Source organism: Canis lupus, chromosome 11 (assembly GCF_048164855.1).
Source record: "Canis lupus baileyi chromosome 11, mCanLup2.hap1, whole genome shotgun sequence".
Lineage (NCBI taxonomy): Eukaryota > Metazoa > Chordata > Mammalia > Carnivora > Canidae > Canis > Canis lupus.
The window spans coordinates 8900160-8920783 of NC_132848.1; the positions used below are offsets into that span (position 1 = coordinate 8900160).

At 39.9% G+C, this 20624-nt stretch overlaps 1 protein-coding gene across 2 annotated transcripts in view; it reads left to right on the forward strand.

Moving 5' to 3' along the window:
* Positions 1 to 20624, forward strand: part of SRGAP1 (SLIT-ROBO Rho GTPase activating protein 1) — a 270975-nt gene that overhangs the window by 164872 nt on the left and 85479 nt on the right. For both annotated transcript variants that reach the window (XM_072843073.1, XM_072843074.1), the window contains exon 4: positions 3766 to 3828. In XM_072843073.1, the coding sequence (XP_072699174.1) occupies positions 3766 to 3828 (63 nt within the window). The remainder of the gene's footprint in view (positions 1 to 3765; positions 3829 to 20624) is intronic.

Sequence of the window (20624 nt, forward strand, 5' to 3'; positions counted from 1 at the left end):
TTCTCATCAACCCTGTGAGATAGGTATAATGACTAGATTCACTTTACAGATCTGGAAACTGAGGCCCATGGGAATCCAAAGTCTTTGAAACTTAATGCTGGGTTATTCTGACTCCAGAGTCCTTGCTTTTAAGTGTTATACAATACTGCCTCTCAGACAAAATTTTTTTTTTTTTTTTTTTTTTTTTATTTCAGGGCCTCTGGGAAAAGGTGAAAGAAAAATGTAAGAGTATGTTTGGTAGAGTATAGTTTGTGATGCCAGATTTCTTCTACCTCACTCATTACCTGGAATCTTGTAAAATGTAAAATGTACAAAGAATCTTCTTGCTTGTTCTAAGATTTTTGACCTAGGATGGCTTGGCAGGACTCTTACCACCCCAAATCTAAGTCTTCAATCTGATTTTAAATATTCTTGTTCAGAGCTAATTGGACCTAAGGGATTTTGTTGTTGTTGTTGTTGTTATCCTAAGTCTTTGCCAAGAAATACTTTATTTTTGGAGTTTCTACCTGAAATATGGACAGCTGAGCAGAGTCACTTGGTGGCCTTTGATCCCATTAGAGAGTTCTGAATTGGTGACCCAGATCCTTCAATGAAATTTGATATTAAAATAACACGAAACTGAAGTCTTAGGAGATTGCAGTGTAATGTATACGGTCAGAGTAACCAAGACTTGGGGAAAATAAAATGAGTTTAAGTTGGCTTCATTTGCTCACTTGTGACTTTCCTTTCACTCTTGAGTGATTCTTAACCCACCTCTTCACAATCAGGGACACAGCAAAACATACAGTCTCTAACTCCAATTTAAGGATTTTAGAAGCTAGCAGAGCTCAATAAATAGCAGTACTCTTTATCACATCCAGAAGACCCAGTGACAAGTGCTGCTAATGAATTTGAATTCCTCAGAGTTCAGGTACTACTCTGATGTCATCATCCCGCACTGTTTTATCTTCCAAGAGTTTTTGCTTCATCACATTTGGCCTTTTTTAAGGGAGGCCTAACCCAGTGACTGTGTTTACAGATGGACTGACTGTGTTTCAACTAGCTCCTAATATTCTCTCTCTCTTTTAAGATTTATTTATTTATTTGACAGAAAGAGAGAAAAAATACAAGTAGAAGGGGCAGAGGGAGAGAGAATCCAAGGTGGACTCTGTGCTGAGTATAGAGCTCGATGTGGGGCTCCATCCCAAGACCATGACCTGAGCTAAAAGCAGGAGCCAGGCACCTAACTTTCTGTGCCACCCAGGCACCCCCTCCCCTTATATTTTCCTAAGAGTAGCCGGTAGGCCTTTCCTTTCTTCTGTCTCACCAATGTCCAGCCTTCAGCAGATGTAGTAACAACTGCAGCTATTACACAGACACAGTATTTCAGCTTGTTTATGGATTCATTTAGCAAGTGTTTATTAGAAGTTTCCCATGTGAGCCAGCAGGACCTGGTCTAGCAGGGGAGGGAATGCTACTGTTGGTTCCTCACCTGCCTTTTCCTGGTCCTGGCCTGGTTCCCAAGCAGCACAGTGCAGGATATGAGAGTCACAGAGCTGGTAAAGATATAGCCCTTACTACCGATGCAGACAGTCCAGTGGGAGACACATAAATGATCCAGTGAATATTCTTGATTCAAACTGTAGGTGAAGCCACACTACATTTTTTCCATTCTCTACAGCTGACTGTATAATGAACTTGAAACAGGAAGCAAAAAAGTAATTTGGATGTATGATTTCCTTTAAAATACCTTATAGATTTTGCTGGAAAAAATACTTTAATACTCATATATCAGACTCACACAATTAGCCTGGGGGAGACTGTTTTGAATGCTAGTTATTTACCAACTGTGCAGAAGAGTAGAACTCTTTTTCATCTTAATGAAAATAATAAATGCAGATGAGCACCAGGTGTTGCATAGGAAGTGATGAATCACTAGATTATATACCTGAAACTGTATTACACTCTATGTTAACTGGAATTCAAATACAAACTTGAAAAAAAAGAACATAATAAATACAGAAGCAAAAGTATATGGATGATAAGTGGCCTCACCGTCTCACTGCTTTGAAAATGCTTTCTTAAAATTATAGATAGTTATTTTGACAAGGGAGAGTTTAATTTCTATTTTGGTTTCTAACTTAGCTTTTTGGAAATCACAAAATTTCTTTGTGACAGTACTAAGATGGGATGCCACAATTCATCTTTTTCTTTTTTTTAAGGTAGGCTCCACCCCCAGTGTGGAGCCCATCGTGGGCTTGCACTCATGACCCTGAGATCAAGACCTGAGCTGAAATTACGGGTCAGATGCTCAACTAACTGAGCCACCCAGGCACCCTTTTCAGTGACTTTAGTTTGGCAACTCAACTTCTGAGTAGGCACGATGATTCACCCTGCTTATTTTTTCTTTCTTCATGATAAAGTCTGATTCAGATGTTGGGAGAGCCTTTCAGACTCGACTTATTTGCCTCTATTTGGCCTCTGGTGACATGGTGCACACATCTAGTGTTTAGAAAGGGCCATTTAACTAGAATCAAAAAGACAAGAAATACTGTTGCAAAGATGTAGAGGAAAGAGGACCCTTGTGCACTGTTGGTAGAAATGTTAATTGGTTCACCCACTTTGGAAATCAAAATATTAAAAATAGAGGGGCACCTGGCTGGCTCAGTTGGTGGAGCATGCGACTCTTGATCTCAGGGTCTTGAGCTCAAGCCCACATGGGATGTACAGATTACTTAAAAATCTTTTAAAAAATTCAAAATACAGGGATCCCTGGGTGGCGCAGCGGTTTGGCGCCTGCCTTTGGCCCAGGGCGCGATCCTGGAGACCCAGGATCGAATCCCACATCGGGCTCCCGGTGCATGGAGCCTGCTTCTCCCTCTGCCTGTGTCTCTGCCTCTCTCTCTCTCTCTGTGTGACTATCATAAATAAATAAAAATTAAAAAAAAAAATTAAAAAAAAAAGAAATAAAAATAAAAAAAAAATAAAAAATTCAAAATACAGCTATAATATGACCCAATACTTCCACTACAGGTTATTTGCCCAAAGATAATGAAAACACTCATTTGAAAAGACAGACATATGCTCCCCTGTGTTTATTTATAATAGCCAAGATACGGAAACAACCCAAGTGTCCATTGATAGATGAATGGATATAGAGGTGGTATGGAATATTACTGTGACATAAAAATGAATCAGATCTTGCTTTTTTTTGTGACAACATGGATGGACCAAGAGAGTATTATGCTAAGTGAAATAAGAAAGATAAATATGATTTCATTTACATCTGGAACCAAAAGAGCAAAACAAACAAAAAGCAGAAACAGACCCGCACGTACAGACAACAAACTGATGGTTGCCAGAGGGCAGGGGAGTGGGGGTGGGTGGGTGAAATGGATGAAAGGGTGTAGGGGATACAGCCTACATCCATGGGATGAATAAGTCATGGGAATAAAAGGAACAGCATAGGGGAGATAATCACTGATACTGTAATAGGGTTGTATGGTGACAGATGGTAGCTACCCTTGTGGTGAGCACAGCATAACATCTAGAAATGTTGAATTGCTTTGTTGTACACCTAAAACTAATGTAACATTGTGTGTCGGCTATACTTTAATGAAAAAGAGAGCAGTTTGGTCAAAGATGTGTATTATATTAGGAACATGCTGGCCTTCATTGTATTATATACATTCTCCTATTTTCAGTCACTGGACTTTTTAATATAAGTAATTTAGAAACAAGTTTCTATTACATTTTAAAATATACTTAATTTTTTCTTACTTACAGAGCAAAGAGATTGCATTCCAACTTCATGAGGATTTGATGAAGGTTCTTAATGAACTCTACACGGTAAGCATGTCATCTTTCTTCTTTTGCAGTAATCTTTGGTTTAGAATTTTGGTTTGCAGAAACAGAGCTCTGATTAGAATTTATTCCAAGCTACGGTGTTGATGAATCTTTCTCTGGTTGAAGTGTGGAACCAAGTGTATAGATGCACGCTGCTATCTTCTTTTGCCATCCTCTCAATTTGAGGAGACTGTATTCGAGTAAATATATATATATGCAGTTAGCAAACTTAAGGAACTAGAGGATAGGTGTCCTAGGAAGACATGTTTTTAACTGGTTGGATTATAGGTGATCTGTACATATATTTAATTCCTCAATATTTTGTCTTACATTGTTACCATTCTTAAATTAGCCATTCCAGGATTTGAGCAATTTAGAGTTGCTTTATTCTGTTACTATAATTAATCTTTTTTCCTATTTCAGTTAAACTGTTTGGTTAATGACTTAATACGATAAAATTACTTTGGGGAAGGTATATATTTTTCTCCTGGGGAATAATCTGCTTTTTTGAATTTAAATTTTATTTAGGTTACTGCATATAATCATAATAAATTAAATAATTTAAAGCTTTTTTAAAAAAAACAGTGAGGTTGCAGATTGGAATCAGTCATATGTTCATATAAACTTTTTTATACTTCATGATCATAATATTAAATGCAAATTCCTTCTGAAGGAATTTGATGAGTTTTTATTTTATAAGAGAGAAAAACATAATGAGAAATGAGTAATATTAATTCATTATAGCTATAGATATTTGCATATTTTCATTGTACAAGATTATCTGAGTTCTTATTTATAGGCAAATTAAACCTGAAATATTATTAACATATGTTTCTTGATTTACAAATTCCATTTGTTCTTAAAAAGCCATGTGTGTAAAATTCAATTTTGTAAATTGTTTTTAATGCTCCATTGATACTTGCTAATTAAAAGACACTGTAGTTTTAAGCTTTTTATTTATAAAATGAGTGATATGCTCATAAAACTCACTTTCCAGTTTTTTTGTATGTGTGATAAATTTGTACTTTTTTAAAGATTTATTTGTTTGAAAAAGAGCGCAAGTGAGTGGGGAGAGGTAAAGGGAAAGGAAGACAAAGTCTTAAGCACACTCCACACTGAGTATGGGGCCCCATATGGGGCTTGATCTCATGACCCTGAGATCATGACCTGAGCCAAAACCAGGAGTCACTTACTTAACCAACTGTGCTAATCAGTTGCCCTGCTAATGAAATTGAGTTTTTTACGATAAAACCCATTTCTTAGGCCATGTTTTATGTGATTTGTTAATTTCTGATAATCTTAGTTGGCAACCATTTCTAGATTTAGAATTTAAATTTAGAATTTAAAAGTTAATTAAGCATCATGCGTCTGAGACATCCAAAGAAGAAATTCTGTATCATCTTCCATTGAACTGTTTTAAGATGAGAGCTCTGTGGCATTTTCCTTGTGGATCCCTTTGCTTGGACATTGTTTTACCTAGAAATATAAATCAGTCTCTAATACTTTAAAAAATAGATCTGCTGATTGCCATGACATCACAGACAAGAGCACGTTTACTGTGGTCTGAAGCTAGTAGTCCTAGTCAAAGCAACAATGGCAATGTAAATGTAATTGTTGAATATGAGGAAAATCAGTAAAATGTGAAAATTTTATCTCAAGGAGGGATGTGTATAGTGAAATTTTTCCTGGATTTGGCCTATCAAATGGACTTAGACATTGTTATCAGACTCTATGTAGATGAATCAAGTAAGCTGACACCTCAAAACTCTCATCATTATCATTCTGAAAGAGTAAAGGAACCAGGTTCTAGGAGAGGCCACTGGAGTTTTAATGACCCTGCCAGAGTCATTTAACTTCTCAGAATCCATTGAAGAACTAAAGGATAGTGGAGATAAGCAATGACATTTCAATTAGGTAGTCTGTAGATCACTGTATACTCTTGGGGAAAAAATTTAACTTGGGGCACCTGGGTGGCTCAGTCAGTTAAGCATCCAACTCTTGATTTCAGCCCATATTTTGATCTCAGGGTCATGAGTTCAAGCCGCACGTAGTGGGTGTGGAGCCTATGTTTAAAAAAAAAGATCTTAACCAGAGAGCATGCTCATACAATGTCAGAGGTCATGATCCATTGGGAAAGACCTTCATGTTACACACACTGCTTACTATAAAAGATGATGTTTGGTCTCTCTTGTACTTGAAATTCAAATACACAAATTTTGTCTTGTTAAAATGAAATCTATTTACTATACATTTTCTGCTTGCATTTGGAAAGAAAAGGTGAGCAGTATTTGAACAGGGGACCAGGAGTTGGGGGAATGTGATTGAGGTTCCTTGTGCAAACACTGACTGGTCATGTACAAATGACTGTCTGAGTTGCCTCATACGTAGGAGTTTTGTATAGCTGATGATGTTATAATGATTGCCGAAGCAACAAGTACAAAATATGTAGCCTTAAAGAATTGAGGAAGCTATTTAATTACCTTTTCAGACATGTTCACTCCTCCTTTTTTTTTTTTTTCATCCTTTGATACTCCTTGGGAGTCGAAAACATTTTGAGAAATACATAACTTCCTTATACCAGCAGAGTTGGAGTACTTTATTTTATTTTTAAACATTTTATTTTTTTATTTACGAGAGACGAGAGAGAGAGGCAGAGACACAGCAGAAGGGGAAGCAGGCTCCATGCATGGAGCCCAATGTGGGACTCGATCCCAGGACCCCGGGATCATGATCTGAGCCAAAGGCAGACGCTCAGCCACTGAGCCACCCAGGTGCCCAGAGTACTTTATTTTAAATTACAGTCAACCTTAGTGGTGAGCAGCAGTCTATGTGTGGACTTCCTCACCCAAAGATATTTCTCCCAGAGGCCTAAATATTCTATCAGAAGGTTTTGTCTTAAATAAAATGCAAACACCCAGGAAAAGTAGAAAGAAATGCCTTAGGATCGTTTATACCTTAGAGTGAACCATGTTTTATCATCCTTTGAGTACAGGTTGGGTACATCAGACATAAAGGCCTGGATTTCTGAGCAGAGGAAGAGAGGAAAGACTTTGAAAACATGCATTTTCTCTTCTAATTTTTTCCCCATCCTTGCCTTTATTTGCAGAAACAGGGCCCTCAAAATGGTTTTGAGCCTCCATTTAGATTCTTATACCATCACAGGGGCCAGCAAGACAGTTAGGATTCCTTCTGCTTTGAGGGACAGAGACACTCAAAATCATGGTGTAAACAGGATAGAAGTTTATAATCTGTCTCACATAAAAAAGTCCAGTGGTTTGTGGCCCAGTACTGGTGTGGAGGTTACATAAAGTCATTCATGAATCAGGCTCCTCCTATCCCACTGTTCAGAGAAAGCTCATTGTAACCTTTGCCCTTATATTTACAGTAGTTGCTAGACCCCAGCCATGACCTCTTCATTCCTGAAATGGAGAAGGGAGATCCCAACAGAATGGAGAAGGGAGGGAGGGAAGGGCAGGCCTCCTGTCTCTTAAGGGGACTTAATGAAAGTCCCATGTGAAACTTTCACATATGTCTCACTGGCCAGAACTTAGGACAGGATTCCAGCAGGCTGTAGCGAAGTCAGGGAGTTACAGTCTTGTAGGTGGCCAGCTCGTTGCTAACCAGTTACAGATTGGGGATTCTTTTAATTTGAGAGAGAAGGGGAGATATTTGTAGGTAACTAGCCATGTCTACCAAAGTAGCTAACATTTATTGCATGCTCATTATGTATGTGCTAGTTTTTGTGCATAGCACATCACTTGCATTAAATCATGTGATCCCCCCAGCATCTGCCTGAGGTAGTTACTGTCTTTTCCTCCATTTTACAGATAAGGGAACTGAGGCTCCGAGAGGTGGCCCAGGTTGCACAATGAGTAGTAGAGGGGGATGTCAGGTCCAGGTCTGGCTCCTAGAACCCATGTCCTATACTGTCATTTTATCTCCATTGCTATAGCTTCGGGGAAACCATTGTCTAACAGAGATCTCTAAATGTTAATGCCTCCCTAACAACGTGGAGCACTTAAGCACTTTATTACTTGTTCATTTTTACTGTTAGAGTCTGTACATTGGTGTTGCTTTAATAAAAACAGGTAAAAAATTGAGCATGTGCCTCAATGGCAACCTTTCTTTCTTAGTAATATTAATTTAAATGATCTAACAGATGGACTCACCAGGCCAAAAAGTAAAAGGGTGAACCAATATCCTCAGACTCCCTGAGTAATCCACTAATGAACTTCCTTTTGCATCTCACATTTGAAAGAGAACTTAAGTAGGTTATGAAAGCAGGAAGAGCGCTGTGTTAGTACAAAAAAAAAAGTGGAATGGCCTGGCAGTCAGCAAACACATATTTGAATCCCAGCTCACTTAGCCAATCTGAGCATCTGTGTTAGCATGGATTCTTCAGAGAAACAGAACCAAGAGAATATAGAGAGGGAGAGAGAGATCTAAAGATTGATGATAAGGAGTTGACTCCTGCGGTACTGAGACCAGAAGTCCCACAATCTGCAGCAAGCTGCAGAGCCAGGATGTGGGTTCAGTCTGAGTCTGAAAGCCTGAGATCCAGGAAAGCCAATGAGGTTTAAGTTCTAGCCCAAGCTCAAGTCCAAAGAAGATGACCACATCTCACCTTGAAGACAGTAGAGCAGAGAGAGCAAATTCTCTTACTCCACCCTTGTGTTTTGTATTCCGGCCTTCACCAGGTGGGATGAAGTTCACCCCCATCATTACGAAGACTTAATTTATTTATTCAACAAACATTTTTTTAAATGCCTATTACAGTACCAGGCACTTTGGGATATATTGGGGATGTAGGTGTGAATAAAAACAAGCCACATACTTCTTCTCCAGGTATTTATATTCTGATGGGGAGACACCGACAGTAAATACATAAATGTATAGGATGGCAGGCGTTAAGTGCTAAGAGGAAAAAATAAAGCTGAGTTAATATAGATAAGGCATTCAGAACAGTGCTTGGCACACAAATGCTTAATAAGTGTTAGGTGTTAGTGTCATCCTGGTCGTGTCATCCTCTTCGTCATCAATGGAGTGGGGATGCTAACAGCGCCTTGTCCGTGGAGATCAAGGATGATATCAACAGTAATTACAGATGGTTTTTGTGATCTGTAGGTACATACACATACATATGGTTTTTCCTTATAGTGGATACGTATTTTGTACAAAAAAGAAAAAGGAAAATAACTTCCCCTAAGAAAACCAAATCAATAGTAGATAGGAACAGGGCTGCCATCAGGTTAATGGGGAGGTAGAAACGCAAAAACAGAACACGGGTGACACAGAACGTCAGAGGGGGGCATTCAAAACAAAGTTTGCCTTTATCAGTCTGGCAAACAGTAGTTTCAAGCATTAAGACTCTCCCCTAATACCAAAATCTCTAAAGATTACGCTGCATTTTAGTAGAAAAACCATGATCTGTCATATATTAATATCTCTTTGCTTTGCAGCATTATACTCAGCATTTTCAAAAACAAAGAGCTTGCCATCCTCAGTAAGCAAATTCTAACAAAGATTAACACAGACGGTCATGATAAATCCACATGAAATTGATTTTTAATTATGTGTAATTGATTATCACACCCCCTATACATCAGTGACACACATGGCTAACCAGACTCAAGAGGTAATCCATCCTCAGTTTCCAATTAACATTATGAGGAATGAACTGAGAAAATGAAGATTTATCCAACCCTTATCATGAAGCAAGCACGTTATCCCATTCATTTCTTGCAGAGCCCTGTGAGGCAGGTATTCCTAATCCCAGTGAAACAAATGGGAACTGGGGCTCAGAATGATGAGCTCAGGATCACGCAGTTAATGAATGCTCCAAAATCTAGACCCAGCTTCGTCCTGAAGGCCCATCAGTTGTCCATCTGACAGCTGCCTTTCGGGAGGATGTGCAGGGCAGGTGAGGGAAGGAAGGGTGGAACGTGATCTAATAGATAAAGCTCATAGGTAAAACTCACACTGCATGCTCTCCCGGACACTTGTAAAAACTCATTTGAGCTTTCCAGACTGTCTACGTGGGTTACAGAATAGGAAACTCAAATGACTTTGCACCCCAAGCTTTAATGTTGGGGTCTGTGCATTTGGGCTGCCTCTTTAAGATAAAATCTTTCATTTATCTTTAACATTGTATGTGTCAACACCACCTGTTCAGCTGTGTGTCCATATCCAGTGATTACTGCTAAGGATTTATTACTGGAAACTCCACTCGCCTTTGTTTCCTCCTGCGGAACCTGTAGTTCTGATTTGCCTAACAAATATAAATAGAGAATGGAAGTTGTCCTAGTACAAACCCAGAGGCTTCTAGGCATCTTGTATAGGATTTGGAAAATGGGGCTGCTGAATGCTCACAGATATCCACCCAGGCCTTTACATATCATTGAGCCACTTATCTCTTTAAAATGTTAAAATAAAAAGCTAATTATTTTTGAGAAGGGATGAGAGGGAAGACACTGTTTATTATTTCAAGCCCTTCCTTGAAAACAACACCTCAGAGGACTGCTGAGGAAAGCTTTCTTGGCTTGCTTGTGAGCCTCCCACGAACCAGGAGCTAATGCATTCTTCTATAACAAAGAAACCTGCCCAAGGCAAGGTTGAAAAGTCATTCCAAAAGAGCCCAAGATACTTGCCACCACATATCAGAAGATTTTTCTCTGAGCCTCAAAGAGGGTTTTTACCTATTTATTTTTTTTGGCTATTTATTTTAGCTCGAGGGCATTTTAAGTATTTGAAATATATATCTTTGTAGTGAAAATGAAAATTCATTCCTTTGAGATGGACTACAAAAAGGTCTGGGTCTCAGAACAAAACATGAACAAAGAGAAATAAGATAGAAAAGATATGTAAAAAGCTCTAAAATTGAAAACCTCTTGGGAATACCACATTCTCCATGATGCCACCTGGAAAACTTTTTAAAAAAGCAATCTATTTAGAGATCTTGGGCTGACAAAATGTTCACATATATCCTTCTGGCATTATTACTAGACACTTCGATGGAAAGAGAGAGAGGTGTTGGGATCAGATGACTCTGCCAACTTCTGAATTCTAATCTTGGGGTTGACACAGACTGACTTTGGAGACTAAGTTACCTAATTTAGCCTGGCTTCATTTTCCTCCCAAAATGTTTAGAATTAATAAAATTTTTCCATTGCATGAATCTCTGAGGACAGCTGTTTGATAAGAACTTTATACATAGATGCCTTTTAGGACACCTTGCTAATTAATGAAGCCAAATGATCCCAAGTGCCTGCTGGGGGTTTTCATTTTCTCTCTGTGACTTGAGATTTAGTTATGGTTGGTGCTTATGAACTACAAAGAAGATTATGTCTTAAAAGAAGTGAGCAATATGAACTGGAAAAAAATACCTGGCTTAGAAATGAAAAAGAAGACGTTGTAAAGTATAGTTCAGGAAAAACAAATTTCTAAAGAAGGTGTCATACAAAGAATCCTTCTCAAAGAGTATTTTATTCTGTTACATTCTGGAATACAGTATTATGACATTTAAGCAATTACAGTGTTTTAATAACTAGCATCTTAATCAGAATGTTTTGTTTTTATTGGGTAATTAAAGTATTTAATTTTGTTTATCATTATTACCAAGCCCAAATATATAGAGACAACATACATATACATAAAATAAATTAGGAGCATTTTGCTTGGATTTCTTTTCTCCAAATGGACCAGAAATGTTCACGAGTAAAAATGTAAAAATCATGTGACAGAAATCAAGCTCTAAATTAGTTGTATCCTATTCAACATATCTTAACACATGATTTTCTAACTCCTGTGATTATCTGAATTTCACCCTACTCTTGGCTGACTGTAGAATTGTAGACTGTAGAATTTTAAGCACTGAACGGGCCTTAAAAATAATCAAACTAACCTCTTCATTTAAGGAAACTATTACAGAGACTCAGATTAAGTGATTAACTAAAAGTCCCAGATTGGAACTGAAACCCAAGTTTTATTTTAATTCAGGTAAATAGTTTCCTATGCTGGCAGTTTTAGATGAGAGTTTCCGGTCAGGCTTCCAGTCTAGAAGATTAAAGCTCTTCCAGAACCTATCAGCAGCTGACTCTTGTGAAGTCCTATTCTAAGCACTTGACATCATTAGCTCTTTAACTTGCCCTACCAGCCTCATGCGTAGTGAGGGTCAGAGAGCTGGATACCTTGCCAAGGGTCACACAACTAGGAAGTCTCAGAGGACGGACACACTGTAATTTCTTTTTTATTGCTGATTATAACCTAAGGTGTAGACCATTATGTACCAGCAGAAGTTTAGGCAGAGCGTTTGGAGACCCAAAGAGGATTTGAGACACATTGAGGACTGAGAAAAATTCAGAGGAAAAGGTATAAAAATGGACAGTGTTTCAGTAATGAGAGAGGTGAAGAGGGGGCCTGGAAGGTTTTGGAGGCAGAGGAGCTATGTGAGCCACTACACACAATTAGGAAGAACATGAGGCATATTCATAGAATTTCCTTCTGGACCCGTATCTAGAGAGAAAGGACAAGTCAGGAGTTGAAGGATTTCGAGAGAATACCAAAATGAAATCATCATCAACATAGGGCAGCAAAAAATGGTTAGACATCTCATCAAAAGCAGTTGAAAACTCAAAGGCTTCTTTGCACAGATTAAGGCCTTTCACCTCCTTTCTTTGTTCCTCCTCCAACCCCCTCCCCTTTTTTTGTTAAATAAATGGAATGAGAAATACTAGATTTAAAGCACAGGGTATGGTGTCAAATTCCAAACCATTTCCATTGAAAGAAGGATCCTCCACTGGTCTTTCCATTTTAGTTGATGCTGCAATTCTAAGCGTGCTAGGGCCTTCATTTTATGATTCCAAGTAGCCTGTGTCCTCAGTTTAAATATTTCATGTACTAAACCTTATAACTTAAATATCTAATACACACATGTAATGCCGTAGCTGGCACACAGGAGTGCAAGAGCACCTGGTTCCAGGGGTCCCAAGCAGACCCAGGTCAGCCACCTGCTGCTGACACAATCCAAAGGCAGAGAAATGAGTGGTGGTAAAACAAGAAAGGGATTTATGTCAGTGAGTCCCCAACACCAGGAACACAGTCAGTAGCTTCTCTGAAGTGGCAAAAAGACTTCCAGGTTTATACAAGGAAAATGTGGGGCAAAGGTATAGGTGGGTCGGTGCGGGTGGGCAGTGAAGGTCCAATCATCCATCACTGTCTTGGAGTCTGTCAACAGGTGGGGTCTCGCTGGCTCAGGACAGCCCTTCTCTCTTGAAGGGATTATTGCTTCCCACCAGGGAGTGCTCTGCCCTCAGGGTCTTCCAGGTGAGCCCAGAGGCTAGCTGGAAAGAACCCAGGTAGCAAGTCTGAGGTCAAAATGGAGGCAGCCAGTGTCCTCTTTCGATGTTGAAGACATGTGAAACAGTCTCCCGAAAAGAATTAAGTGTTTAATATTGTGGGAGACCTTGAAAGTCTAGTAAATTCTTTGGCTTTTCCATTTTACATACGCTTTCCCCCTCCATATTGCCAACTACTCTGAACTTTCCCTTTGCCACTGCTGCCACTGTGATCAGGGTGGCCCTGGTTAGTACGTATTCCAGGTGCCAGCCCTTGGGTATTGTTTTTTAGTAGATTAAACTTGTATTTCAGTGCTCTGAGGACTGTCTGAAAATGCCTTTTGAAACAAGGGCTTGCTGAATGACCTTCTCTACACTGACTTTCTCTGTTGACTTGTTGGGCAAGGATTAAGTCTCTCTGCAGCTCTGTTCCTTTGATGCATAAAACAAAGACCGTCCCTCTGCTCTCAGCCTCTCAGGTGTGAAAATAGACAAGTCAGCGTCGGTGGGGCTGAGGCCTTTGTGGGCTTAAAGGGTGTGATAGAAGGGTGTTTCGTGTGGTAACGGCATCCATTAAGCACTCAATGTGTGTCAGTTCCAACTGCAAGGGCTTGACATGTATTCATTCATTCATTCTCTCTCCACAACAGCCTACAGGTACTGTTCTTACTTCCAATGAGAGATGGGGAAACCTTCTAAAAGGCAAAACATAGATTTAAACCCAGGTTGTCTGGTGCCTGAGTTGAACCATTAGAGCCGGTGAGAAATGGAACCGGCTGTCCTTTGAGACTGTGTTCTCCTTCCTCAGAGAATGGTTGCCCAGCAAGTAAGTGGAGGAGGCCTATGATCTGTAATGTTCTAGGATTTATAGAATTTAGTTATTCGGCATTTGTCCCAAATCTCGGTCTAGTCCCTGTCTCTAAGTCAGTTAATGGAAAGCACTAAAAGCCTTGTCGCCTCTGCTGTAGAGTTGTGACAGCATCATCTCTATTGCATCCAAGTACTACACACAGAGTGGCTGGGAAGGGCCTTTCATCAAATATACGGGTCCTGGAAATGCATCGATGACAGGCATACCCTATCACCAATGAGCTAGTCTAGTGAGATACTTCCATACATGGTGTTAGATGCTGGACTAGATAGAGACAGGTCTCCACAGCTCTGTGCAGAGCCCAGAGTCACCTGGGAGCCTCCTGGAGATCGTGAGGCCTGATTTTAGTGATAAAGAGAGGGTAGAAAGGGTATTCCAAAAAACAGTACCTGAGGGAAAGCACAGATGTGTGAAACCACGTTGCCTGTGCAGGGAACTCCATGTGCTTGAATTGCCAGAGTATCAGCAAATCATTGATATAAAAATAAAGGGAGTAGTATGTTGGACTTTTAAAAAAATCCTCTGCCCTTAAACCCTCTCTTTACCCCCACTACACATGAAGCACTTGAGAGACAAGGAAGGAAAATATCCTTCACAAAATCAGAATTTCTTGGATAAAGTGGCATTTATTTCATATTAGAAAACTCTGATAATTGTGAAGTGGGCAGATTTTATGCCACATTAATTGCTCTGATGAAAAATTACTCTTAGGCACTAATGAACTGGTATCAATCAATAAAGAATAAAATGTAATTGGATTTCTAGTAACAGAATGTAATGGAATCACATAGGACAAGGCCTATCTGTGGTACATAGTAGGGGGCTCCAGAAATGTTTGCTGAATGTGAATGTTCATCAAGAGTTCATAAACAAAACCAACAATCCCTATGACTCAAAGACTTAAATTAGAAACTGCCTCTAGTGACTGTTGCAAATAGAGCTGGGACAGATTAAGATTAATAAATACAGGTCACTCTAACTACAAATAGAAACACTCTTTTTAATGAGGTATAAAATAATTTATCTTCTTTAGGATAAATTAGTCATTTTTTATGAAAAATTTTTATTAAAGTAGCAAAATCTTGGGAAACTAATTGTAATTTATATTACCACTTTAAAATTATCAAGTTTAGCATTTTGAAAACGATGACTAATGCCCGGCTTTATTTTTTTATTTTTTTAAAGATTTATTTATTTATTTATGATAGAGAGAGAGAGTGAGAGAGAGAGGCAGAGACACAGGAGGAGGGAGAAGCAGGCTCCATGCCAGGAGCCCAACGTGGGACTCGATCCCGGGACTCCAGGATCGCACCCTGGGCCAAAGGCAGGTGCCAAACCGCTGAGCCACCCAGGGATCCCCTAATGCCCGGCTTTAACCTAAATATTACAATTAAAGAAAAAAAAAAAAAAAACATGTGGCAAATCTGTATATCACCCCCACACCCACTAAAGAGTTCTGGGGTTCTCCTTGATGAGCACTTGATGATTGATCACTAATTAGCTTGGGAGCTAATTAAAGTCACTAGAGTGATAGATATCCTGGAATAAGGTTCATCAGTATAACAGTGTGTTAGACTATCTAGGCATCGTTCATTTCTAGGTATTTTCTGTGCAACGAGGCAGATGAGTTATGGCCTCAGAGCCCATGGAGGATTGGAGGAGGAATCTTCTATTCTCAGCGTAACACGCTGTACTACTTGCTGCCTCAAGTCAACAGAAGCAGAAGGCAGTAATTAGTACAATTTGTTATACTGGCTTTTCCTTGTGGTTAAAATGTATCTGCCATTTACTCTGACACTGAAAAAAAATCAATCCCTTTAGCCACCGAGAAGTATTTTACATGCACACACACTCAAATCATGAATTCTTACGGTATTTAGTGGTTGCGAGATGAGTATCTGAAATCATGAACCCACAGAATTTTAGAGTTGGAGAAAACCTGAGGGATCGTGTGGTCTAGCCGCCCCCTTTACAGGTGAGAAAGCTGTGGGCTAGCAGGCATATGAGTAGTTTTGCCACCAGGTCACCTGGGTGGGGCGCGATGGATTAAAGGCTCACACCCTTGGATATCTAAGACATGAACGCCCCTTCCCCTAACACCGGCTCTTGAAGCTGAAGAAGAAAACAGTCCATTTCCAACAAAAAACAAAAATACTAAATATTAACAATGGCTTGTATTTTATTTTCCTATAGACTGCTAAATGCCATCCTGTATTATTTCCTCTGAGCTTCATCAACTATTTTCCTTTTAGCGGGGTATATTAAAATCCTTTTAGAAAGAAGACTTCTAGTTACATGATCAATTTTTTCCTTCTATGATTTGGCCTCTAGTTCGCACATTTTCTTTCATTCCGCAATTTTCAAGGTGTTTGAGAGGCACAGTTTGATTGTTCCCCTAATTTTGGTTATGTCGGGAGACCTCATGTTGTCATCTCTAATAGATAAGACTCGCACCCAGGGTCAGAAAAGCTGAGGTTACAGAGTTGTTTTGCAGCAGAGTGAAGATCAAAATCCAGGTTTATTGGATTTCGTAGACCTAAGCTCTTTCCATTGAAATAGTGCTCTTTATAATTACTCCTGAAACAAAATCTTTAACGGTACACTAAATATAATTATTTTTAAATTTTCTTTAGCCGTATTTCCTCCCTTTGCATGTATGTCTTCTCTATTTTCCTTTGTGTTTATTCTCTGCATTTCTCCTTCCCTGTCTTTTGGTTGGTTGGCAGTCCCTTAGCAGAGTCCAGAGTCCCAGACAATGCCTTTTGTTCAAAGCATTTGTTTGAATTATAAATATAATTTGATGATAAATTCAGACTGTTGTACTGATTTCATTTCAGTGGAGCCACAACATACCTCAAATGTTCCTTGATAAACTAGCTATAAAGGCATCTCGTGCTATTTAATTGTTCACCTTGATTGATTTGCTCATTCTAAAGAGCTTTGCTAAAATTCTCAACATACATATAAATGGAAATATTGCCCATTTCCTTCCCTAAAGGGGACGTGATAATCTTGGGCTGCCTGGCGGGCTCAGTTGGTAGAGCATGAGACTCTTGATCTTGGGGTTGTAAATTTAAGCCCCATGTTGGGTGTAGAGATTACTTAAAAATAAAATCTTAAAGGGCACCTGCATGACTCAGCAGGTTAAGCATCTGCCTTCAACTCAGGTCATGACCTCGGGGTCCTGGGATTGAGCCCCACTTCTGGCTTCTTGCTCAGCCGGGGGTCGGCTTCTCTTTCCCTCTGTCCCTGCTTGTGCACGCACGCTCTCTCTCTCTCTCTCTCTCAAATGAATAAAAATGTTTATTTCTTTTACCTGAGCCAAAGGCAGTGCTTAAGTGACTGAGCCACCCAGGCACCCCAATAAATAATTTAAAAAAAAAAGATGATAATCTTTCCAGTCATAGAGAAATCATTACCTATTTTTAAAATGTGTTGTAATATGGGGTGTCTGGGTGGTTCAGTCAGTTAAACGTCTGACTTTTGGTTTCTATTCGGGTCATGATCTCAGGGTCCTGGGACAGAGCCCCATGTCAGGCTCCATGCTCAGTGGGGAGTCTGCTTGAGAGTCTCTCTTTCTCCCTCTTCCTCTACCCCATCCCCTTGTAGCACATGTGTTTTTTCTCTCTCTCTCTTACTCTCCATAAAATAAATCTTTAAAAAATGTTCTTTAACCTTTTTTTCAAACATCAATAACTGACATTTACTGTATACTTATTATGTCAGACTTTTTGTGTCCGTTACATGTGTGGACAACTTTAATCCTTCTAACTACGCTGGCATGCAGTGACTAGGAATGCTATGCTGGTTTTATAGTGAGGCACAGAATTGTGCCTTTATTAATTGAGGCACAGAAAGGTTAAGTTGCTTCCCCAAGATCATACAGTGAGTTAAGTCCAGAAATAGGATTTGAACCCAAGCAGTCTACCCTGTGAATCTAAGCTCAACCGCCATTATACTCTCTCTCAAAGTGAGTTCTTCTTATGTTATTTTTCAAATATAATGGAATTTTGTAAATTCTGCTTTCATTGACCTACAGAGAGCCATATCAGCCTAGGAAGAGAAGATGGACTTATGAGAGTTCATCACTATGTCTGTCCTACAGACCACTCAGTACTTCCAGCCCTAATGCCACAAATGATAATAAACAACAGTGACAAGTGTCACTCATAGGCCTTAAGTGGGAGGTAAAGGTTGGGGTGAAAACAGATGGATCCATTGTAGGTATTGACTAGTAGTAGTAATGTAGAGGATTGGCTTCTCTTTTGTCTTTACATTCTTTTTTTTTTTTTTTAAGATATTATTTATTTATTCATGAGAGACACACACAGAGAGAGAGAGAGAGAGAGGCAGAGACACAGGCAGAGGGAGAAGCAGGCTCCATGCAGGGAATCTGACATGGGACTCAATCTCGGGTCTCCAGGATCACCCCCTGGGTGGAAGACAGGGCTAAATCGCTGAGCCACCCAGGCTGCCCCCCCCCTTTTTTTCTTTTTTTAAGTAAACTGTATGCCCAATATGGAGCTCAAACTCACAACTCCAAGATCAAGTAGCATGCTCTACCAACTGAGCCAGCCAGGTGCCCCCATTTTTACATTCTTGATATAAATAAAATATGCACCCACCCCCTCCACTTTTCTCCTTAAGTGAGCTCCCAGACTTAAATGTAAACTGATTAAAAAGAAGGAATCTTTCTCCCACTACTATCCATTCAGCCTACCCTGAAGTCACAACTTTGCCCTCCCTACCTCGGGTTTGTCTTACTCTAAGAGTAGGCTTGCTTTTGTCTTCCCACTGAGTAAGGATTGTGTCTGTCATCTCTGGTCTGAAAGCCTAGCACAGTGCCTGGCTTATGATACTCAGTAGCTCTTCAGAGGATTAATAAATGCAGATCAATATACATTGCTTTATGAAACCTGGGCTAATGCCCACTCAATTTCACAGTAACTGTCAGCACCCTTGAAAAGGGTGCTAATTGTGGAGCGTACGTTACAGACACGCTAGAGGCCTGTTTTCAAAGTATGAATTCACACTGTGTGTTTTATGAATACGTAAGTGTGTACACAGACCACCTGGACATTCCTTCCTGATATATTCGTTTTTAAGAGGTTTTGGCTGGCCTAGGTCTCAACATGAAAGAGCAGGGAAGGCCTCCATGTGGTCTGCCTTGCCTTTCAGAGACAATGGCCAATACCTCTTAGCTTGGAGCCTCAATATGAAGCCAAGTAATCTGGCCCCGGAGCCCACACACTTACTTCTATGTCAGATCTTAAAAACTGTCAAGAATCAAAACTATCCACTCTGTTTTGTGCTTCTTCTTTTTTTTTTTTTTTTTAATTTTTCTTAAATTCAATTTGCCAACATATAGTATAACAGCCAGTGCTCATCCCATCAGGTGCCCCCGTTAGTGCCTGTCACCCAGTTACCCCATCCCCGGCCCACTTCCCCTTCTGCAACCTTTTGTTTCCCAGAGTTAGGAGTCTCTCATGGCTTGTCTCCCTCTCTAATTTTTCCTCAGTCAGTTTCCCTCTTTTCCCTTATAGTCCCTCTCACTATTTCCTATATTCCCCAAATGAATGAAACCATATGATGATTGTCCTTCTCCATTGGACTTACTTCACTCGGCATAATACCCTCCAGTTCCATCCACGTCAAAGTAAATGGTAGCAAATTTGTCCTTTCCGATGGTTGAGTAATATTCCATTATGTGTTTCCATGCATTCTGTCATCAAATGTTAATTTTACCTCAGAGGAGATAGGGCCCAGAAAGGTTAAGAAGCTTGCTGGCTAGTAAGCCGTAGCATAGAAACTCAAAGCTCTAGAAACTTCATCACCAGGGTTAGCTCAGTATTCTAAAGAGCAAGAAGGCTCGAGGTTGCAGATGGGAGGATCATGGCCTGGAGTGTTAATGAGTGTTCTCTGGAGGGTACTTCCTGCCACTGCCCCTATCTAAAACAAGCTGTGCCCCAGGGACACAGCTTGGCCAAGCAGATTCCATAACCTGAGGCTGACCAGCCCCGGGAAGGGCCAGGTTCCTTGCAGCACAGCCCCTGGGGCTTAGCGTATGGTAGCCCAAGGGTCCTGCTTTCCTGGGGAACCCAAGAACTTGCTGGGAAACAACAGGAATGGGCTCCCAAGGCCTTGGCCCTGACTTGGTGGTTTTCCTAGTCTGGCACTTGCAGAAACCTAGTTACAATTAGAGCCTTCTCATGTCCTGATGGTAGAAAAGCGACCCTTATCTTAGGATGCGGACAGTTAAGGAAACCCCAAAAATGTGGTTTCTCAGAAGAGCTTTCAGTGATTAATGGAGTCACTAACCCAGCAGGCGCTGTATGGAATTAGGAAATATTGTCACCAACATTACTGCTTTTCATTTCCTCTCAGCCTCACCACCACACCTTTCTTTTCTCAGGGGCCATGAACTCCAACTCTCACTGTATCTCATGATGATTTAGAGCTATTTATCATCTCATACGTCCACCCCCAGGTATTTAATTGACAATGCCATTTCGAATGATGGGGACGGAGAAGAAGAATGTCAGGTGCATACTAGGTATTTAGTAAATAATTGTTAAATAAATATACGAATGGACAAC